The sequence below is a fragment of the Bradysia coprophila genome, unplaced genomic scaffold, assembly GCF_014529535.1.
Source record: "Bradysia coprophila strain Holo2 unplaced genomic scaffold, BU_Bcop_v1 contig_358, whole genome shotgun sequence".
Lineage (NCBI taxonomy): Eukaryota > Metazoa > Arthropoda > Insecta > Diptera > Sciaridae > Bradysia > Bradysia coprophila.
In genome coordinates, this window is record NW_023503616.1 from 6,126,373 (window position 1) to 6,141,943 (window position 15,571).

At 36.6% G+C, this 15,571-nt stretch overlaps 5 protein-coding genes across 6 annotated transcripts; 4 read left to right on the top strand and 1 right to left on the bottom strand.

The window, feature by feature from the left end:
• The first annotated feature begins 1,568 nt into the window (after window positions 1–1,568).
• On the top strand, window positions 1,569–4,156 carry LOC119081536. The gene is made up of 9 exons (XM_037190538.1): window positions 1,569–1,739; window positions 1,798–2,482; window positions 2,537–2,790; window positions 2,853–3,048; window positions 3,104–3,326; window positions 3,390–3,654; window positions 3,714–3,830; window positions 3,895–3,955; window positions 4,032–4,156. The coding sequence occupies exons 1-9, from the start codon at window positions 1,694–1,696 to the stop codon at window positions 4,084–4,086; spliced, it is 1,902 nt and encodes a 633-aa protein (XP_037046433.1). The 5' UTR covers window positions 1,569–1,693; the 3' UTR covers window positions 4,087–4,156.
• A 3,381-nt stretch (window positions 4,157–7,537) lies between these two features.
• On the top strand, window positions 7,538–8,285 carry LOC119081538 (coiled-coil-helix-coiled-coil-helix domain-containing protein 1). Its single transcript, XM_037190542.1, has 2 exons — window positions 7,538–7,933; window positions 8,143–8,285. Exons 1-2 carry the CDS (start codon window positions 7,677–7,679, stop codon window positions 8,246–8,248), a joined length of 363 nt encoding a protein of 120 aa, XP_037046437.1. The 5' UTR covers window positions 7,538–7,676; the 3' UTR covers window positions 8,249–8,285.
• Window positions 8,270–10,638, bottom strand: LOC119081537 (zinc finger protein 43-like). 2 transcript variants are annotated; one of them, XM_037190539.1, is made up of 6 exons: window positions 10,474–10,638; window positions 9,486–10,412; window positions 9,043–9,426; window positions 8,902–8,975; window positions 8,602–8,836; window positions 8,270–8,537 (listed from the first exon to the last, which is right to left on the bottom strand). In XM_037190539.1, the coding sequence occupies exons 2-6, from the start codon at window positions 10,410–10,412 to the stop codon at window positions 8,328–8,330; spliced, it is 1,830 nt and encodes a 609-aa protein (XP_037046434.1). In that variant the 5' UTR covers window positions 10,474–10,638; the 3' UTR covers window positions 8,270–8,327. The 2 variants fall into 2 exon arrangements, with proteins under 2 accessions (XP_037046434.1, XP_037046436.1); XM_037190541.1 differs by having other exon boundaries at window positions 10,540–10,607.
• A 698-nt stretch (window positions 10,639–11,336) lies between these two features.
• LOC119081539 (voltage-dependent anion-selective channel-like) lies at window positions 11,337–12,807 on the top strand. The gene is made up of 3 exons (XM_037190543.1): window positions 11,337–11,515; window positions 11,591–12,156; window positions 12,219–12,807. The coding sequence occupies exons 2-3, from the start codon at window positions 11,606–11,608 to the stop codon at window positions 12,517–12,519; spliced, it is 852 nt and encodes a 283-aa protein (XP_037046438.1). The 5' UTR covers window positions 11,337–11,515; window positions 11,591–11,605; the 3' UTR covers window positions 12,520–12,807.
• A 1,154-nt stretch (window positions 12,808–13,961) lies between these two features.
• Window positions 13,962–14,792, top strand: LOC119081540 (eukaryotic translation elongation factor 1 epsilon-1). Its single transcript, XM_037190544.1, has 3 exons — window positions 13,962–14,137; window positions 14,212–14,517; window positions 14,582–14,792. The coding sequence occupies exons 1-3, from the start codon at window positions 14,057–14,059 to the stop codon at window positions 14,729–14,731; spliced, it is 537 nt and encodes a 178-aa protein (XP_037046439.1). The 5' UTR covers window positions 13,962–14,056; the 3' UTR covers window positions 14,732–14,792.
• Window positions 14,793–15,571: the final 779 nt, after the last annotated feature.

Genomic DNA, 15,571 nt, shown 5'->3' on the forward strand with positions numbered 1-15,571 from the left:
TATGGTTCAAATAGTTGCAGTACCTTAATAATTAAAGTGTAATGAAAGGTAAAATCTTTTTTCGAGCAACCCATAATTATTCTTGATTACACTTTTAAGTAGTGTTTTTTTCGGGTAAAATATTAAAATTTACGATTGTAAAAATGTTCATTATTGCCGCCAGTCGAAAAGAATGTTTTTTTCCATGGGTAAGAGGTATCAGCATTAAATGAATCTTGGTTTAAAAGAGAGATGTAAAACTTCGATCCAATTTTTATTTGTATATCTGCAAACTGTTATTATTGACTCTCATTTCTTTCCTTTTTTGCTTTTTCGAGCAAACAACCTGAGTGCTGAGTGTTTGTCTGTGGTCGTTAAGCACACAATTAGAAATTTAATACCAAATCATCAAGACTATAATATTATATCATCAACTAAACGGCTGTACTAAATGCGTAATTTTCATATTTATAGATAAGCTAAAAAATAAGTAAACTAACCACGGTGCGGTTGAAAAAAGTTTAAATAAAGTCGCAACCACCTCTGACTGTTTTTTTTTTTTTTTTTTTTGTTCATAATCATGTTCAGGAACACGAGTACTGCTCAAAACAACATTCAGTTTCCGGATCGGCTGTGCCGTTTTTGAGAAGTTTCGGTTGATAATGGAATTGGTGGAGGGACAAATTCTAAGATCTACCATGTAATAATTGCTGCTCTTCATCACTTTTTTTATTAAAATAAGCTGCTCTACTAGCGTAGAGCACGCATGGGGGCCTCCGTTTGGACCCATTGTACTGGCTTTGGGTTGGGTTAGACATTTGCCATATATGGGACCTTCCCAAACTAACTGCTTAGTTTTGGATGTCCTAAGGTTGCAAAGACCTATTTTATTAGGCTCCAGCCTGATAGTTCTCTCCGTCACTTAGTCAGCTGAAAGCTGAAAGTTGAATTTTCAAAATTTTCAAAGGACTTTACCAACCACATGTCATTCTTGGCATCGAAGTCTCTCTGTACTCGGTCAATTAGGGTCATGCAAAATGAAATACTTATCTGTTTTCACGTTCTTGATGACAAAAAATGTAGACCTAGATCGACCAATCGCTAACAAAACATCTAAGGGCAATACCATGGAACTGGTCTCGGGACTATATTTTTTTGAACCGCACCGTGCATCGTAGCTCAACTACTAAATATTATTAACCTAAATATAGTTCACAATTCGACTAGTAAAGGTTGATGATTCTACCTCTTCACAAACTGGAAGTGTCGAAGTTATGTAGGTTATAGGTTGGTTAGCAGTGGCTCATTTAAAAGTGACAACAGTTTTCGAAACTAAAAACACGTAAGACAATACAACGTATTGATCAGTCACTCGACTGGGATAATTTTGTATTGACTGTAAGTTCCTATCCGGTCCCGTACTCACAATCGGTGTCATCTCCGGTATAGCAATCATCTATGACGTATTATGAGTTTCGTTATATCTTAGATATACTACCGACAACAAGACCCACACATTTGCGTTTTTGGAAAACGTTATCTTATCGTTACAGATATTTATAACAATCTTTTTCCTATATTCGCACCACAATAAATTTTATTAGTTTTGATAAATTTTGTTGGGTCTAGAAGGTATACATTTCCCATTTCATTATTCAGAGTGTTTGTGTGCACAGAAGAAGTTCCAGAAAGTCTTAAATTGTGGCAATGTGAAATGTTGTTAAAAAATTTCTTGTTTGCGTTGATTTTACACTTAGTGGGTTAGTACAAATTGCGTATCCGACTGCACAGTCTGTGTATAAGTGCTTTCCATTTCAGTTCGAGCACAATGCGAAGACTCACACGAAGTGCTTTTGAAACAAGAAACGATTGCAGAATCGGCAAACGAAACGAAAACCGAAGAAAAAGTTGATGAGTCTGCTACTGAAAGTTCAGAGATAACACTTGCATTGAATGGAAGTGATCTAGCATCAACTACAGCAGTAGTTTCCGATGTATCAACATCAGCTTTAGGAAATGAGACTGATCACAATGCAAGTGAGGTAGAAGACTTGACTCTAGCTACAACTGCTCTAGATATTGATAACAATGACATATATAATGCAACTACTGACAATACAACGGTTGATGGCGATACTGAAACCACTACACCGTACTTATCCACAGGAAATACAGAGCCAGTTAATGCAACGATTACAGATGTAACTGAAAATACTACAAATGCCACCGACGAAACAACTAATACTGATGAGACGACTATAAGTAGCAGCGAAGTTACTGCAAAAGAAACAGTTCCTGATACTACAACCACCACCGAAATGCCTACTACTCCAATTGATATATTATGTCCGCAAGTAGAAGAGGCTGATATCGATCAGAAATACCGGAATGAAACATTCGAACTGTATCTAGAAGAGTACATGAAAAAGAATCCTTTAGCGAAAGTATACAAATCTCCCGGATTCCCAGGTCCATATGCCGAAAATCTAAATTGTACTTTGAGGTTTGTCTGTGTATAAGAAATTAATTTGGAAATTTACTATTGTTTTGTTGACAGTGTAACTTTGTCAAACTGCACGGGAGTTCATGTATTTGTTCATTACCTTGACCTAAATCCTTTTGAGCACGACAGTCTTAACATCCGAGGTGGTGACGAAGATGCTACAGATGAAGAAGGAAAAGAATTAACTGGACAACAGTTCGGAATTGATTTTCACATAATTCACAGCACCAGCTTATACGTTTGGTTCAAGTCTGGCTATCATGGTACTCGAGAGTATCGGGGATTTCTTCTGACTTATTCCCCATACGGTACAGTAATTTGAAATTCCACAAAAAAGAAATATAAAAAAAAACAAGCCCTTAAATTGCAGGCAACGATACCTTACCGCCGACCACGACAGAAGCACCGATTACTATACCTCCATCAAATATAGAATTCTACCAATTGCAATTGGCTTTACCGAAAGGTAGTAGGTCAAATGAGACATGGGAAAAATTTAGAGACGTTCTAACCGATTCAGCATCGACATATGTGACCGATCAAAATCTGAACTATCAATTGCCACAGTATTTCACTTCAATTTTGTCTGTACTTTTGAAAATTATTTTTTTAATTATTTAGTCCAGACAATGTTACAATCAATATCTACGACTGTCCCGATAATTGGCCAAACTACGAGAATTGTGTGCAGTTACGATTCGCTATAGCTCTGTGGAGCTTAGACTATGATCCTGACATTCATTACGATGTGAGCAGTTTCGACTACGAATTAAGTACGAACAGCTTATCCGTTATGTGGGACCTATACGGTCGAGATGATTTTTTGGAAATTTTAGGAGTTGAAGTAAGTATCATCACAGCAACATAAAAGATAAATGAACACACAATGATTTCCTTCTTTGTGTAGGAGTATACCATTCCAGATGGCACATACATTCTACTGCTATGGACCGGTATTTCGTTAGCCATTGTTGTCATATTTATTGGAGTTTTGTATAGTATTTGGCGGATAGACATTTTCCGCGAATATCGTCGTATGCATAATAGAAGTGATGATCAACAAGACATTCTTAAAAGCAAGTCTGAATTGGATATTTCCATGTATCCCATACCTCATCAGCCGTATCCAACCCTTTTCGAAACTTCCGAAATGAATTCAGGATGTTATTATGGTAAATGATTTATCAACGATAAAATTGCCATTTCTCTAAAGTGTATGTTGATGATACAGATTCGCATGAAATGAATTCGACATCGTTTCACAATCATTCGTTTCAAGAAAAACCATCGACCAATTATCGTCATTCAAACACTACTCCGTTTACTCCCAATATGTTGGACTTTAATGGTTCGTTTGTTCAATTATTTTTTCCTTTTGATGGTAAATTAATGAAAGCTTTACTTAACAACAGATACACAACTTTTCCCAGATGATGAAGAAAACTTTGGTAGAGTTCAATCACTGTCACCACGGTTAGTATAACGATTTTTGAAGTAATTTTTGAAATAATTTGGGTGATTTAAATTTTTATTTTCTATTAATTTCAAGATCAAAGCAAAAGCTTCTTGTGTTGGGAGCCAAGAGAGACGAGTCGAACTCGTAAATTGAAATTACAATTTTTCTTATGTTAATTGACTTCTGCATTAAAAATGAATATATACATAATTGAAGCAGCAGTATTTTTTATGTGTAAATGGTGATTTCTGATCTTGGTCTCTTAGCATTAACATAGAAACATTTGGAGGCTGATAGTATCAGAATAGATTTTGCATTTCTTTCGTTACGACAGAAGTAATGCTTGGTGAGAGTTGAAACACACAACACATGCAAGTGTTCGCTTTTTGTTGACAAGGCTTTTTAACGTATGACGAATGATAATGCTAGGAGAAGTGCTATGGAACGGTTCATTATGTTCTGAGCAACTTACAACTAGATTACCTTCGCATAATAGTATTCACCGTGGCTACGTTATTCGTATCGTTTCTTAATGTTACATGAGACTGAGCCGCGCATTATTTCACACCCTTTGAACTATTTGATTTTACCAAGTCATACTGTGAATTAAGAAATTCTGGCTATTCCAAGACCTTTTGTTTTTGTATGAAATTTGTTTAATTTTGAGGCTTTTTACATTGTATGTAGGCCCGGAGGCCTTTTTCCAGCCAGTGGATTTTACGTTTTAATTAAAAAGAATATGCAGCTCATGGCTCACTTTCGTACTGAATTAGAATTGGAATTAGGTGCAATATTGATTCAACCTTCGGTAGACACTGAAATAGTGAGGGTTTGTTACTAAATTTCGAAAAACTCTGGGTCTTAATTCTTGCTAAACGAAGGCTTATGTCTTAAAAAACTACATTCAAGGTGATTTTGTTGTACGAGTCTCCAATGTTGTGGATATTTTATCTTTCCGGTAAAACCGTAATTAAAAGATTTTTTTTATATAGATCCAAAAGGAAGACAGATCTCGAAAGTTCTTGTTTATTTTATTACAATGATCGTGGCCTTAGAGTAATCATACCTAGAGAGGTATTTCGTACGATAAAATTTGGTACCGACATCAGTTTGTGTAAGTACAATTTTACGTAGAGATTTTCACTAACACATGTAGACGTTGAACATTTTGATAGTTGAAGTTTTGTATTTTCCAAAACGCGTACCACTATTTTGAAATTCTTGTTTCAAATCGTTCGCAATAATTACCTATTATTATACATAAAATATGGTGCAAACGTGCTTCATTAGGGGATGCCAAAGTAAAGGAGTCAAGGGAAATGCCTGCTCATTTTTTCGGTAATTTTTTCCGGCTAGCAAGTAAAAGTCGAAATATTCAGAAAATTTGTGCGTGCAAGTAACACGAAAGTTACTTTATTTGCTGGCCAAAAAAATGTAGTGTCGTTTCAAGATCGTTTTGTTTCATCTTTCGATGCAAGCAATTTTCAGACATTTCTTTTCGTTGTGTAATGTAAAATTGCACAACTAATTTGCTGCATAAAACAACGCGGGTCAATTTCTATTACTTTCGCTGTGTTTGTTGATATCGGTGGTAACTGTATGTAAAAGGTTCTCAAATTGTTTAAAAAAAATTAAAAATCCTTCTAGCAGGCACATTTAAATTTTTTGCGCTAATTTGCCCACCAAATTAGTAGGGAAAAACTCACACTATCAAATATTACGTATTTCATGTCGGGACCACAGATTTTACGTAATTCTGTTCGTAATTTCCTCTCTAGGCATGATTACTCTAAGATCGTGGCAGAGACTATTTTTGAGAAATTTTTTGAGAAATTTTGAGAATTTTAAGAAATTTTTGAGAAATTTGAGAAATTTGGAAAATTTAAGAAATCCTTGAGAAATTTGAGAAATTTTTGAGAAATTTGAGAAATTGATTACTGTTTGTAGTTTGTATTCTTTTAATGGCGTAAAATAAGGAAGCCACAGATTATCACTGAATTTAATACTAACATTGACCGTAAGGTTAACCGAGTACTCAAGGCAAGGAAAACTTATTGCTTTTCTTCGACGGAATATTTTTGAGTAAACCTCAGGATCGTTTTTTCCGTGTTTTCGTGAAACACATTCGCCATCTCCCGCAACTCCCCAATAATTTGAGTAAATCGCAACCAATTTCCAAAAATATTTTTCAGCACAGAATTAAATTCCTCAGTATTATATTCAAAATGATTTCCATCAAGGACCTAATGTAAGAGTTAAAGTCTCTGTATTGTTCATTTGTATTTGTATTTATGGCTTCATGCATTGTAGCATCAGACGGCCAACTGTACTTCTTCCCGTGGGGGGCAAACATTTTCGCCACATAAATTCTTGGGTGTGTTATAAGGGTTTCATCTTTCAAAATGAGAGTATGAGCGCGATCGCCACTCGAACTTTTCAGGAGCGGTGCCAGCCATGGGTATTGGCTCTCAACGAACTAGTTCGTCAGAAATGTAACCGTTGTTAAAGTTATTCGCTAATGAAAATGTAGCGGCCGCGGTATCCTAACAGCGGTAGCTAATGTTTCGCTAAATTAAGATTCGATGACAACTGCTTTGCATGTTTGTAAACTTTTGGATCAGAAAATACAGAGTAATCAAGTAACCCTTGAAAGGTCCGTACATGTTGAAGGTTTAAATGATCTTTTTCTTTAGTCTGCCAAATGACGATTTGTTCAATTGTTGTAGATCAGAGAAAAGTTCTATTTTTCATTAGCAAAATGATTCGCGATCGGCGAAAACTGTTTCTTTAATGACATTCTAGTGAGCGCTAACGCTAGTAGCGACAGATTTTCAAGTTTAGTGGCGCAAATGCGCTAAATGTTTATAACGGGACTTGGTTATGTTCAGACAATCTCAGAGATTGAATCTCTTCGCATTCCGATTTTCCGTTTTGCTTTCTCTAATAAATGATGATGATTTTCAATTTAAGAGATTCTATGCATAATTAATTCGCATATCTTACAATCTTACTCTTAATATTCTACATGTTTCGCTCTATAGCGTAGAACCTTGATTGGTTAGAATATTCCGCGTTTTTTTTGGGTTGGATTGAGTTTTTAATTCCCTTTAGATTATTAAGATATTTGAGAAAATTTTGAGAAAATTTTGAGAAATTTTTGAGAAATTTGAGAAATTTAAAAACTCTTTTAGAAATTTGAGAAATTTGAAAAATGTAAGAAATTTTTGAGAAATTTGAGAATTGTGAGAAATTTTTGAGAAATAAATTTCTCAAAATAGTCTCTGGATCGTGGTCATCAAAAAGAGCGGCCTTTATGTTAATTTATTGTTTTTTGAACAAATCACTCGATAGAAGCAATATAAATTTAGACGCGTCCCTCCCATTTCAATGCACAATTACTTTCCAACTTTCTGAGTATATGTTCGTCACCCTCTAACTACTCAGGTGATTCAATTTCTTGCATGAAATTCTTCAATGCCAAAATCAGATTTACATATTACAACATATTGGCGCAAAATATTTAAAAAATCGAACTTTTTTACTTGCTGGGTTGTGGCTTGTCATATGCCATATGTATTATATAAAAATGACATTGACGCACATAATATGATGGTCTCCTAACTCACAATAATCAAAGAAGAATATCAACGAAAATATCTCAAAAAGTGTCTTAATAGTTCGGGAAGGCGAAATCAAGTTAATTTATAAACTTAAGGCGGACTATAGACACAGACCACAATGCGATTATTTTTTGCTCTGTTGACGAAAAAGGGTAGAGCACCGCAAAATGTGAACAAGGTGCCATTCAAAGCTGTCCTACCGATGAAACTTCGTAATCATGTCAGTGGAAAATCCGATCGACAGAAACCGGTCCCATGCCTCCAAGAGTTGACCTTTTTGTTTGCCAAACTAAGGGAGCACGAATTCAATGATCAAGCGTGTGCAAAGGAGACAGAGGCTCTGCGCGCAGCCAACCGAGAATATTTGACAACGAGGTTCGTTTAAACATTGTTTAACAAGTCGTATGTGTGTAGTCTAAGTCTATCCCAAAGTCCAAGGCTCACTTGATGAAAACTTATGAAAAAAAAAAACCATCGCCTTACCTCCAGTGTCCCAAGAGCGTTTTTTGTTGTAATAGCGAAGAATATTACATTCAAGTCAATTTGTGACATTCGAATCTAATCAAAATCTCTTTTTTATCCAGGCGTGAGACGAAAAAAACAAGGAGCGAAGGTAAACTGGTGCCAGGCAAAGATCTTCATTACAAGCAGTTGAACAATTATTTGAAATTGTTTCCGAATCCGGAATGATGAAATAAAGTGGCTTTTTCGTTAGTGTTCTATCAAAGATGGTTCTTCTTTAATTCAACTTTCCGTGGCGGATTTTCAATCATTTATTAATGAATGGCATGGTTAACAGCTTCGCAGCCTGCGACATTTCTGATTCGAGAAAAGCAATTGCGGCCAAATTCTCCAAATTGTGTTGATCGTTCACGTTTTCATAAGAGTACTGTTCGGCAGCGCTCGAAACATCATGCCGTCTGCGTATCTTTGGCTCGACAAAACGTTGTTCTTGGCTAATGTTCACGTTGATAGTTCTCTGCGAATGGATGGTACGTTTGAATTGGACATTTGAATTAGCCGAAATACTGAATTCAACTTACAATCGGAGTTTGTGATGCAATGGAACCTTCTGGACATGGGCCAGGCATTACATAAATTTTTGTCGGTTGTGGCCTGCGAACACCGTTGCTGTCTACGTACTCGCATTTATTCAAAACTTTTTGCTCGAAGTTGCCGCATATCAGTTTGCTGATGTGCCTCTTTTTGATGTGACTCTCCAAATAAATTTGCCGAGAAAACGATTTGTCACAACAGTGACAAGGGAATTGATGGATTCTGGAATTGAAAAATTCAAATTGAAAATCAATTTGATTTCGCAGATTAATTGCTGCGGTGCTCACTTCATGTGTTGCTGCAATTTCGATTGTTTGTTTTTGAACACTCCACATATGGTACATTGGAACTTTTTGACGTGCTGGAATGTTAAGAATGATTTTGTAGATAAGCTAAGTCAAACAATGTTTTACCCATTGACTGCTTACCGTGTTCTCAACATGCGAGTTCAATTGCCATGCCAATGTAAATCCTTTATCGCATTGTGGACAGAAGAAATTTTTGCTCTTATCGTGAGATTCGACCACATGCGTCCTGAATCTCTTTCTTGTGTCAAAATTTTGCTTACATTCCTTACACGTAAACGTACCGTTCGGATCTATTTGCAAATATTTACAATAATTGACGAATCTGCGTGACTGATTTGGTTGGTCCGATTCAATTTTAGTGTGGGTCAGCATATGACGTTTCAGTAGTTTGGTCGTTGGACAATTTCGATCGCAAATGATGCACGGGAACGGCCCAAGATGTTTCACCTGCATATGATTGTGCAATGACCAACTGTTTTCAAATACTTGATCGCACTCCTTGCACTAAGATAAGAAATGAATTAGAAATGTGTCTTACTGAAACGAATGACCGGGCAGCTCACCTGTGACATGTACTTCTTCTGATGCACATTCTTTTTGTGATAGTTCAACGAAGTGATGTTTTTCAACGATTTCGTGCAGCCTGCGTAATCGCACAGCCAATAACGATCGACCGGAAAATCAGTTTTGATGTCGTTGTGCTTTAAGGCATGTGTAACCAGTTTGCTGTACTGGTCAAAGTGAGTGTCACAAAATTGACACTGGTAGGGCTTTGGTTTACCGGCATGAACGGCACGATGTTTGTTCAAACTTTCAGGATGAGCGTAAGCATTGCCGCAGTATTCGCAACATAACACATGCTTCACCTGATCAAAAGTGATTAGCACATCGTCGTGATTAGCGTGGTGTACTTTTTCGAAATGTGAGAAGAAACTATCAACCGAATCAAACACTTCGCCGCAGTATTCACACAGTGGTAACTCATTCGGTCCTCTGACCACGTGATTCAGAATATGTGTGCGTAATTTCGATTTTCTGGTGTATTTAGCGCCGCAAATATCGCAAATGTAGACGGATGTTGGTTTGATGCCACTATCGGTAAGACTTCCCATCACGGTAATTTCAATATCGGTACGAGTTTTACTGTCACCCGATTTTAAATTCTCCTCTTGTTGCGCTACATCTAAGGGATCATCTTTGGGACGTTCAACTTTTATATTAGCAGCGGCGGGCTTCAGATTCCTTTTCACCACCACTGGTCTTTTCGTTACTTTCAATTGCGGCACTTTTCGAATCGTCTGCTTCGGGGCCTGTACTGGAGTTATGGTCTTTTGCTGAAACTCATCTTTGATACTATCCACCAGAATGTACTGTTTGTACATATCGACATATGAGGAGCTGTTGTCTTCGAAGCCAATGAAATCATCTTCACTATCCTCTGGTTCATCTTTTATAGTGAACGTTAAGAATTCCGGATCGTATTCTTCCATCTGAAAAAACAATTGACCGAACGAATAAAACGTCGAATCAGTTTCTTGAAGATCGTCTCACGTTTTTGGTTTTCTAGTTTTGCTGTTGTTTAACGTCTACTTGAACGTAATTTGTTTTAAAAATTACAGGAGGGCAGTTGTAACGAAGTAAATATGAAAAATAAGCAGAAAACACAAAAAACACGCACGTATAGACCTGCCAGAAAGAATTGAAGAAGAAAACGTTTGACAGCAGATTCAATATGGCAACCAAATCATGGTTCACATTGCAAAGTTTCTATTAATTTTACATAATTGCGCGATAAGTAACCGATAACTTAATTTGAATTTATTTAGCCAATTGCATCAGATGCATTTTCACATCAACGTTAGTTAATTTTAAACAAAGGCAAAATCCTTCGTAATGTCTGACAGTTGAGGCTAAATTTGCCATCGGTGTGACGGTTCAAACGGCATTGAACATGATGCATCGGGTAGAGCAAAGACTCTTTCACTTCAGGAAATATACTAGGTTGCACTTTATCAACACTGTTTGGTGTTACGTAATTTAGGCCTCATAACTGACCAGTTGGGAAGCTGGAACTTGGAACCTGGAACAAATTTTTCCGCTCTGACAGGGCATATTGATGTTAATTTCGAGTCCCAAATTCAAGTTAGTATAGGTCTGTTCCAAGGTTATTTCATCTGTCAAAAAGTAGAGGCATAACGAAAAATTTATTGTTGAGGAAATCTTCAACAAATCGGTTATGGCTCTGTGGATGCTCTCGTTTGTTTTCGGCTTGTCAAAAATCGTTTTTACAGTAAGATGGAAAAACGCACTTTTAAATGCAAAACATCTGTTCAACATTCGCGCCATCGATCAGTGATTTGTGACGTTGAAGTATAAACAACTCGAAACTGTCAAGCTACAGGGGTTAGAGCAAATTGAAAGTAGAAAGGGGAAACAGTCTAAACGGACATTATATAATATTGTTGTTGTCAAAGAAAATCGATTTTCTAATTACACATTTTCTGACGATCGATTTTGAAAAGGAATTATTCCAAACAAGTAACTACCTCTATTTACTAAATTTGTACGCGTGATTGGCGCAATTGGTGATAACGTAAATATACATTTGCATTACAATCAAAGTCTATCAAAGTTTACTGCAAAAGTCTTGTTTTCAACGTAAAAAAAGACTCGTAATTCTGAAATGGCACCACCACCATCGTTTAGTGATTTGGGAAGACAGGCCCGTGATGTTTTCAGCAAGGGCTACAATTTCGGTTTGTGGAAGCTCGATTGTAAGCTCAAAACAGAATCGGGACTCCAGTTTTCTACCGGTGGACATTCCAATAATGACACTGGCAAAGTGTTCGGTTCGTTAGAAACGAAATCGAAAATTAATGATTACGGTTTGACAATCAGCGAAAAATGGACCACGCACAACATGTTATACACGGATATCACACATACCGACAAATTTATCCAAGGATTGAAGCTTATTTTCGAAGGATCATTTTCACCCCAGTCGGGAAACAAGAACGGAAAGGTCAAGGCATCGTTCAGCCATGATCATTTTAAAACGGACACAGATATGAACATTAACTTGGCTGGTCCATTGATCACAGTATCAAATGTTGTTGGTTACGGAGCATGGTTGTTCGGCAGTCAACATGTATTTGATTGTCAAAAGGCAAAATTGTTTGGAACCCAATGTGCCATTGGCTACGTCGGTAAAGAATTTGTCGTACATACCAACTTGTAAGTGAATTGCACTGTAAAATGCGTACATCAAATTTATTGCGATAATTGCCCATTTTTAGGAGTGACGGTACAGAGTACAGTGGATCCATTTTCCACAAAGTCAGTCCGAGTTTAAGTACTGGCATTCAATTGTCTTGGAGTGCAAGGAACAACACTACCAAAATTGGTATCGCAGGAAAGTATAACTTGGACGAGAACATCACTTTGCGTGGAAAGATTCATAACAACAGCCTAATTGGCTTGGGTTATCAGCAAAAACTACACGAACGCATTACGCTTACGTTATCAACGTTGATCGATGCTAAAAACTTCAACGCTGGAGGGCATAAATTAGGTTTTGCGTTAGAAGTTGAAGCTTAAAGGCTCTATCTGCAATACAGATTCTGTATGTGTCGTTATCGAACTCGTAACGAGATTCACACCAGCACCATTGTCACAATTCGCAATTGATATTATGAATGTTAAAAAGAGTAAAGTAATCGATAAGTAATACATTTCATTCCAATATCGTTTTTAAGTCATGCATGCATTCAGAACGTATTCATTAAGATTAAATTAAAATGTGTAAGTTCACTCAGACATAAAATTGAAATTTATCAGAAAAGAAAAATGTTTTGCTGTGACAGTATTAAATTCCTCTAAACTAAACTGTTTGCATTGTCATTTATTACACAGAGCTCAAAAAACTGAATTTAGTACTGATAATTCTGCATATCCAAACTTAACTTTTCGTCTCAAAGAAGTCGGTTCGCCTTTGCTGAGTGCTAAAAACCCATGCAGCTAATGCGGGAGCTATTGGATAACTATGTACAAAAATATAACCGTTCTTTGAGCTAGTTGGTTATAGTCTAGAATTTAAGGACCAAAATACGTCGAACGCTTACAATTTAGTTTTCAACATACCCGCTTCTAAAAGCGTTTTTTTGGAATGCTTATGGAGGGTTAACGGGGTTAACCTTGGTTCTTAGACTTAAAGGAAAAAAGGCTCCCTCTATAGCAAACCAAAGAAATGCTGTCTGCATTTTAAAAACTAAGTTGTAAACGTTCAGCGTATTTTGGTCCTTAAATATTAGACTATTATTTCAATGGAGAGTAGGAATCTTGAAGAACATATTAGATTGGTCTACACTCTCTGTTAGCACGGCAGAGTTTACTTTACTTTTTATTTAAAAAAAAAATTCTGCCGTGCTGTTAGAAATTGCTTGAATGCTTCGAGAAATGATTTCTGGATGATGCGAATTCTGTCTCTCTATTCACTGAAGTTTATTCAGGTAATTAACGATGGTCACGGAACCACTCATGTTTTCTATCAACGCACTTCAAGCATGAGTGGTACTCTAAAAAGAATACTGAAACGGGACAGTGTACCAAACAAATTTTGGCACTGTAAAAAAATCTGTAAACTTTTTTCATACAAAATAGTACTCTATTTGGCAGCTGTCACTCGAAGCACTTTTGCTTGAAGTGCGTTGTTTCTTTCCACAAATGTTTTTTACTATGCTGGTGCATGTAATAAGGCTATTACATGTATAGGCAATAACCTTTACATCACTCGCATAGTAAAACGTCGTACTACACACGGAAAATAAAGTGATATCTCGTATCACGATGAGTAAAAGTACCTCGGGCTGCCGCCCTCGGATACTTTTTCTCATCTGGATACGAGATATCACTTTACTTCCCTTGCATAGTAATGTACTATTAATCGCTAACGTTGCAATAAGGAGTAATATTTCAATTTCATTTTACCGCTCTAAAATGTCAACGCTACCAGTGCTTTATGCGCGCGCATCCACTACTGAATGTCACCAATGTCATCTGCAAAAACTCTCATACCTCTGGTACACAGACCAAACCAAGAAAACAAATACAAATTTCTGAATTAAAGCTTACAAAAATGTGTGATATCGAAAGTGTAAACAAAATTGCAAAATATTTAAAAGTCAATGCTGGCAAGATTTCGTACAACAGCGATAAGGTGCAGTATTGACCATTATTCGAAGTTGTTCGGTTTGTTAATTGAGTGGTTAATATAACCTTTATCATTTCCAGGTCATCACTCGATCAACAAAAACTGAGAATCTCAGCGGATTTACAGCAATTTTAAATGCCATTGCTCGTGAAAGTAACGTCGATTGTGTCAAGTCAATTTCCACCGATGACAAACTACAATGCTTAGTCTACCAATGGATTGAGTATGCATTTCTGTTCGTGGCACCGGCAGCGAAAAATAAACATGTGGCAGCAACAATGTTAAAGGAATTGAATGGTCATCTCAGTACACGGTCTTATGTTGCGGGTAGTACACAATTAACTGTGGCTGATTTGGCTATCTTTTTCGCTATACAGCCAGTAATGGTAAGTGGAATCAATGGAACGTTAAAGCAACGTAAATATCCCCTTCAATTCTGTATATTGACAGGCAACGCTCTCACCATCGGAAAAAGAAAATTACATTAACATCTCGAGATGGTACAATCACCTGCAGTTACAGCATTTAATTCGGCAAGGATCTCCTTTGATCAATTTTTCCACGCTACATCTGCATGCAGCTACAGGAGGTCATGCTTAGGAAATTATGAATGAAAAGTGGTTTTGTGATTGAAATAAATTCGAGTTATCGAATTGGAAAATGAACTTTTATTCATAGTCTTTCCGGGGTCTCGTCATTCGTTTTTACTACAGTGAGTGGCTGTCAGTGATTTTTCAAAGGCAGCGATGTTATGGTATTATCGTGCAGGCGACAATGTCGACAATGGCGACATACACTTTTTGTCTCATTTTCAAGTTTGACAGCTGTACGGAAAAACGAGACAGAAGATATGTGTGGCTTGAACCGTTATAACAGAACATCGTTGAGTATCGAATGTATATACCCAACAATCAACCATACACTTACACTTTGTTGACTTATTACTGACCTACATTCATGTAAGTACAAAAAAAAATCCCGATTGAACTAAGCGTTGAACCAATTTTCGCATACAGTCAAAATTTCACCCAACATTTTATTGAAAATTGCTCCCAGATAACATGGATATCGCGCACGCAATCATATCGAACATATTAAACAGCCTCGATGAAGCGGGTAACAGTGGCAGAGACCCAAATATGCGACATGAGAAAATGCGACAAAGTGGAACTGTCGTAAATTCAATATTTTTTTGCGCGCGACCATTTTGAAAGTGAACAATTCAAAAGCGGAAGTTTTTCATTTAATGATATGCTTTTAAGAATAGGAAAGTATTAGAATGATTTCTATCCATCCATCCAAACATGAAAACGGAGAAAATTACTGATGTAGATTAATGTGGAAATTAAAAATAAAACATAATTTACGTGGCTCAACCAATCATTTTTTAATTTTTTTTTTTAAATTTCATAAAATGTGTTAACAGTAAATTGTGAAATC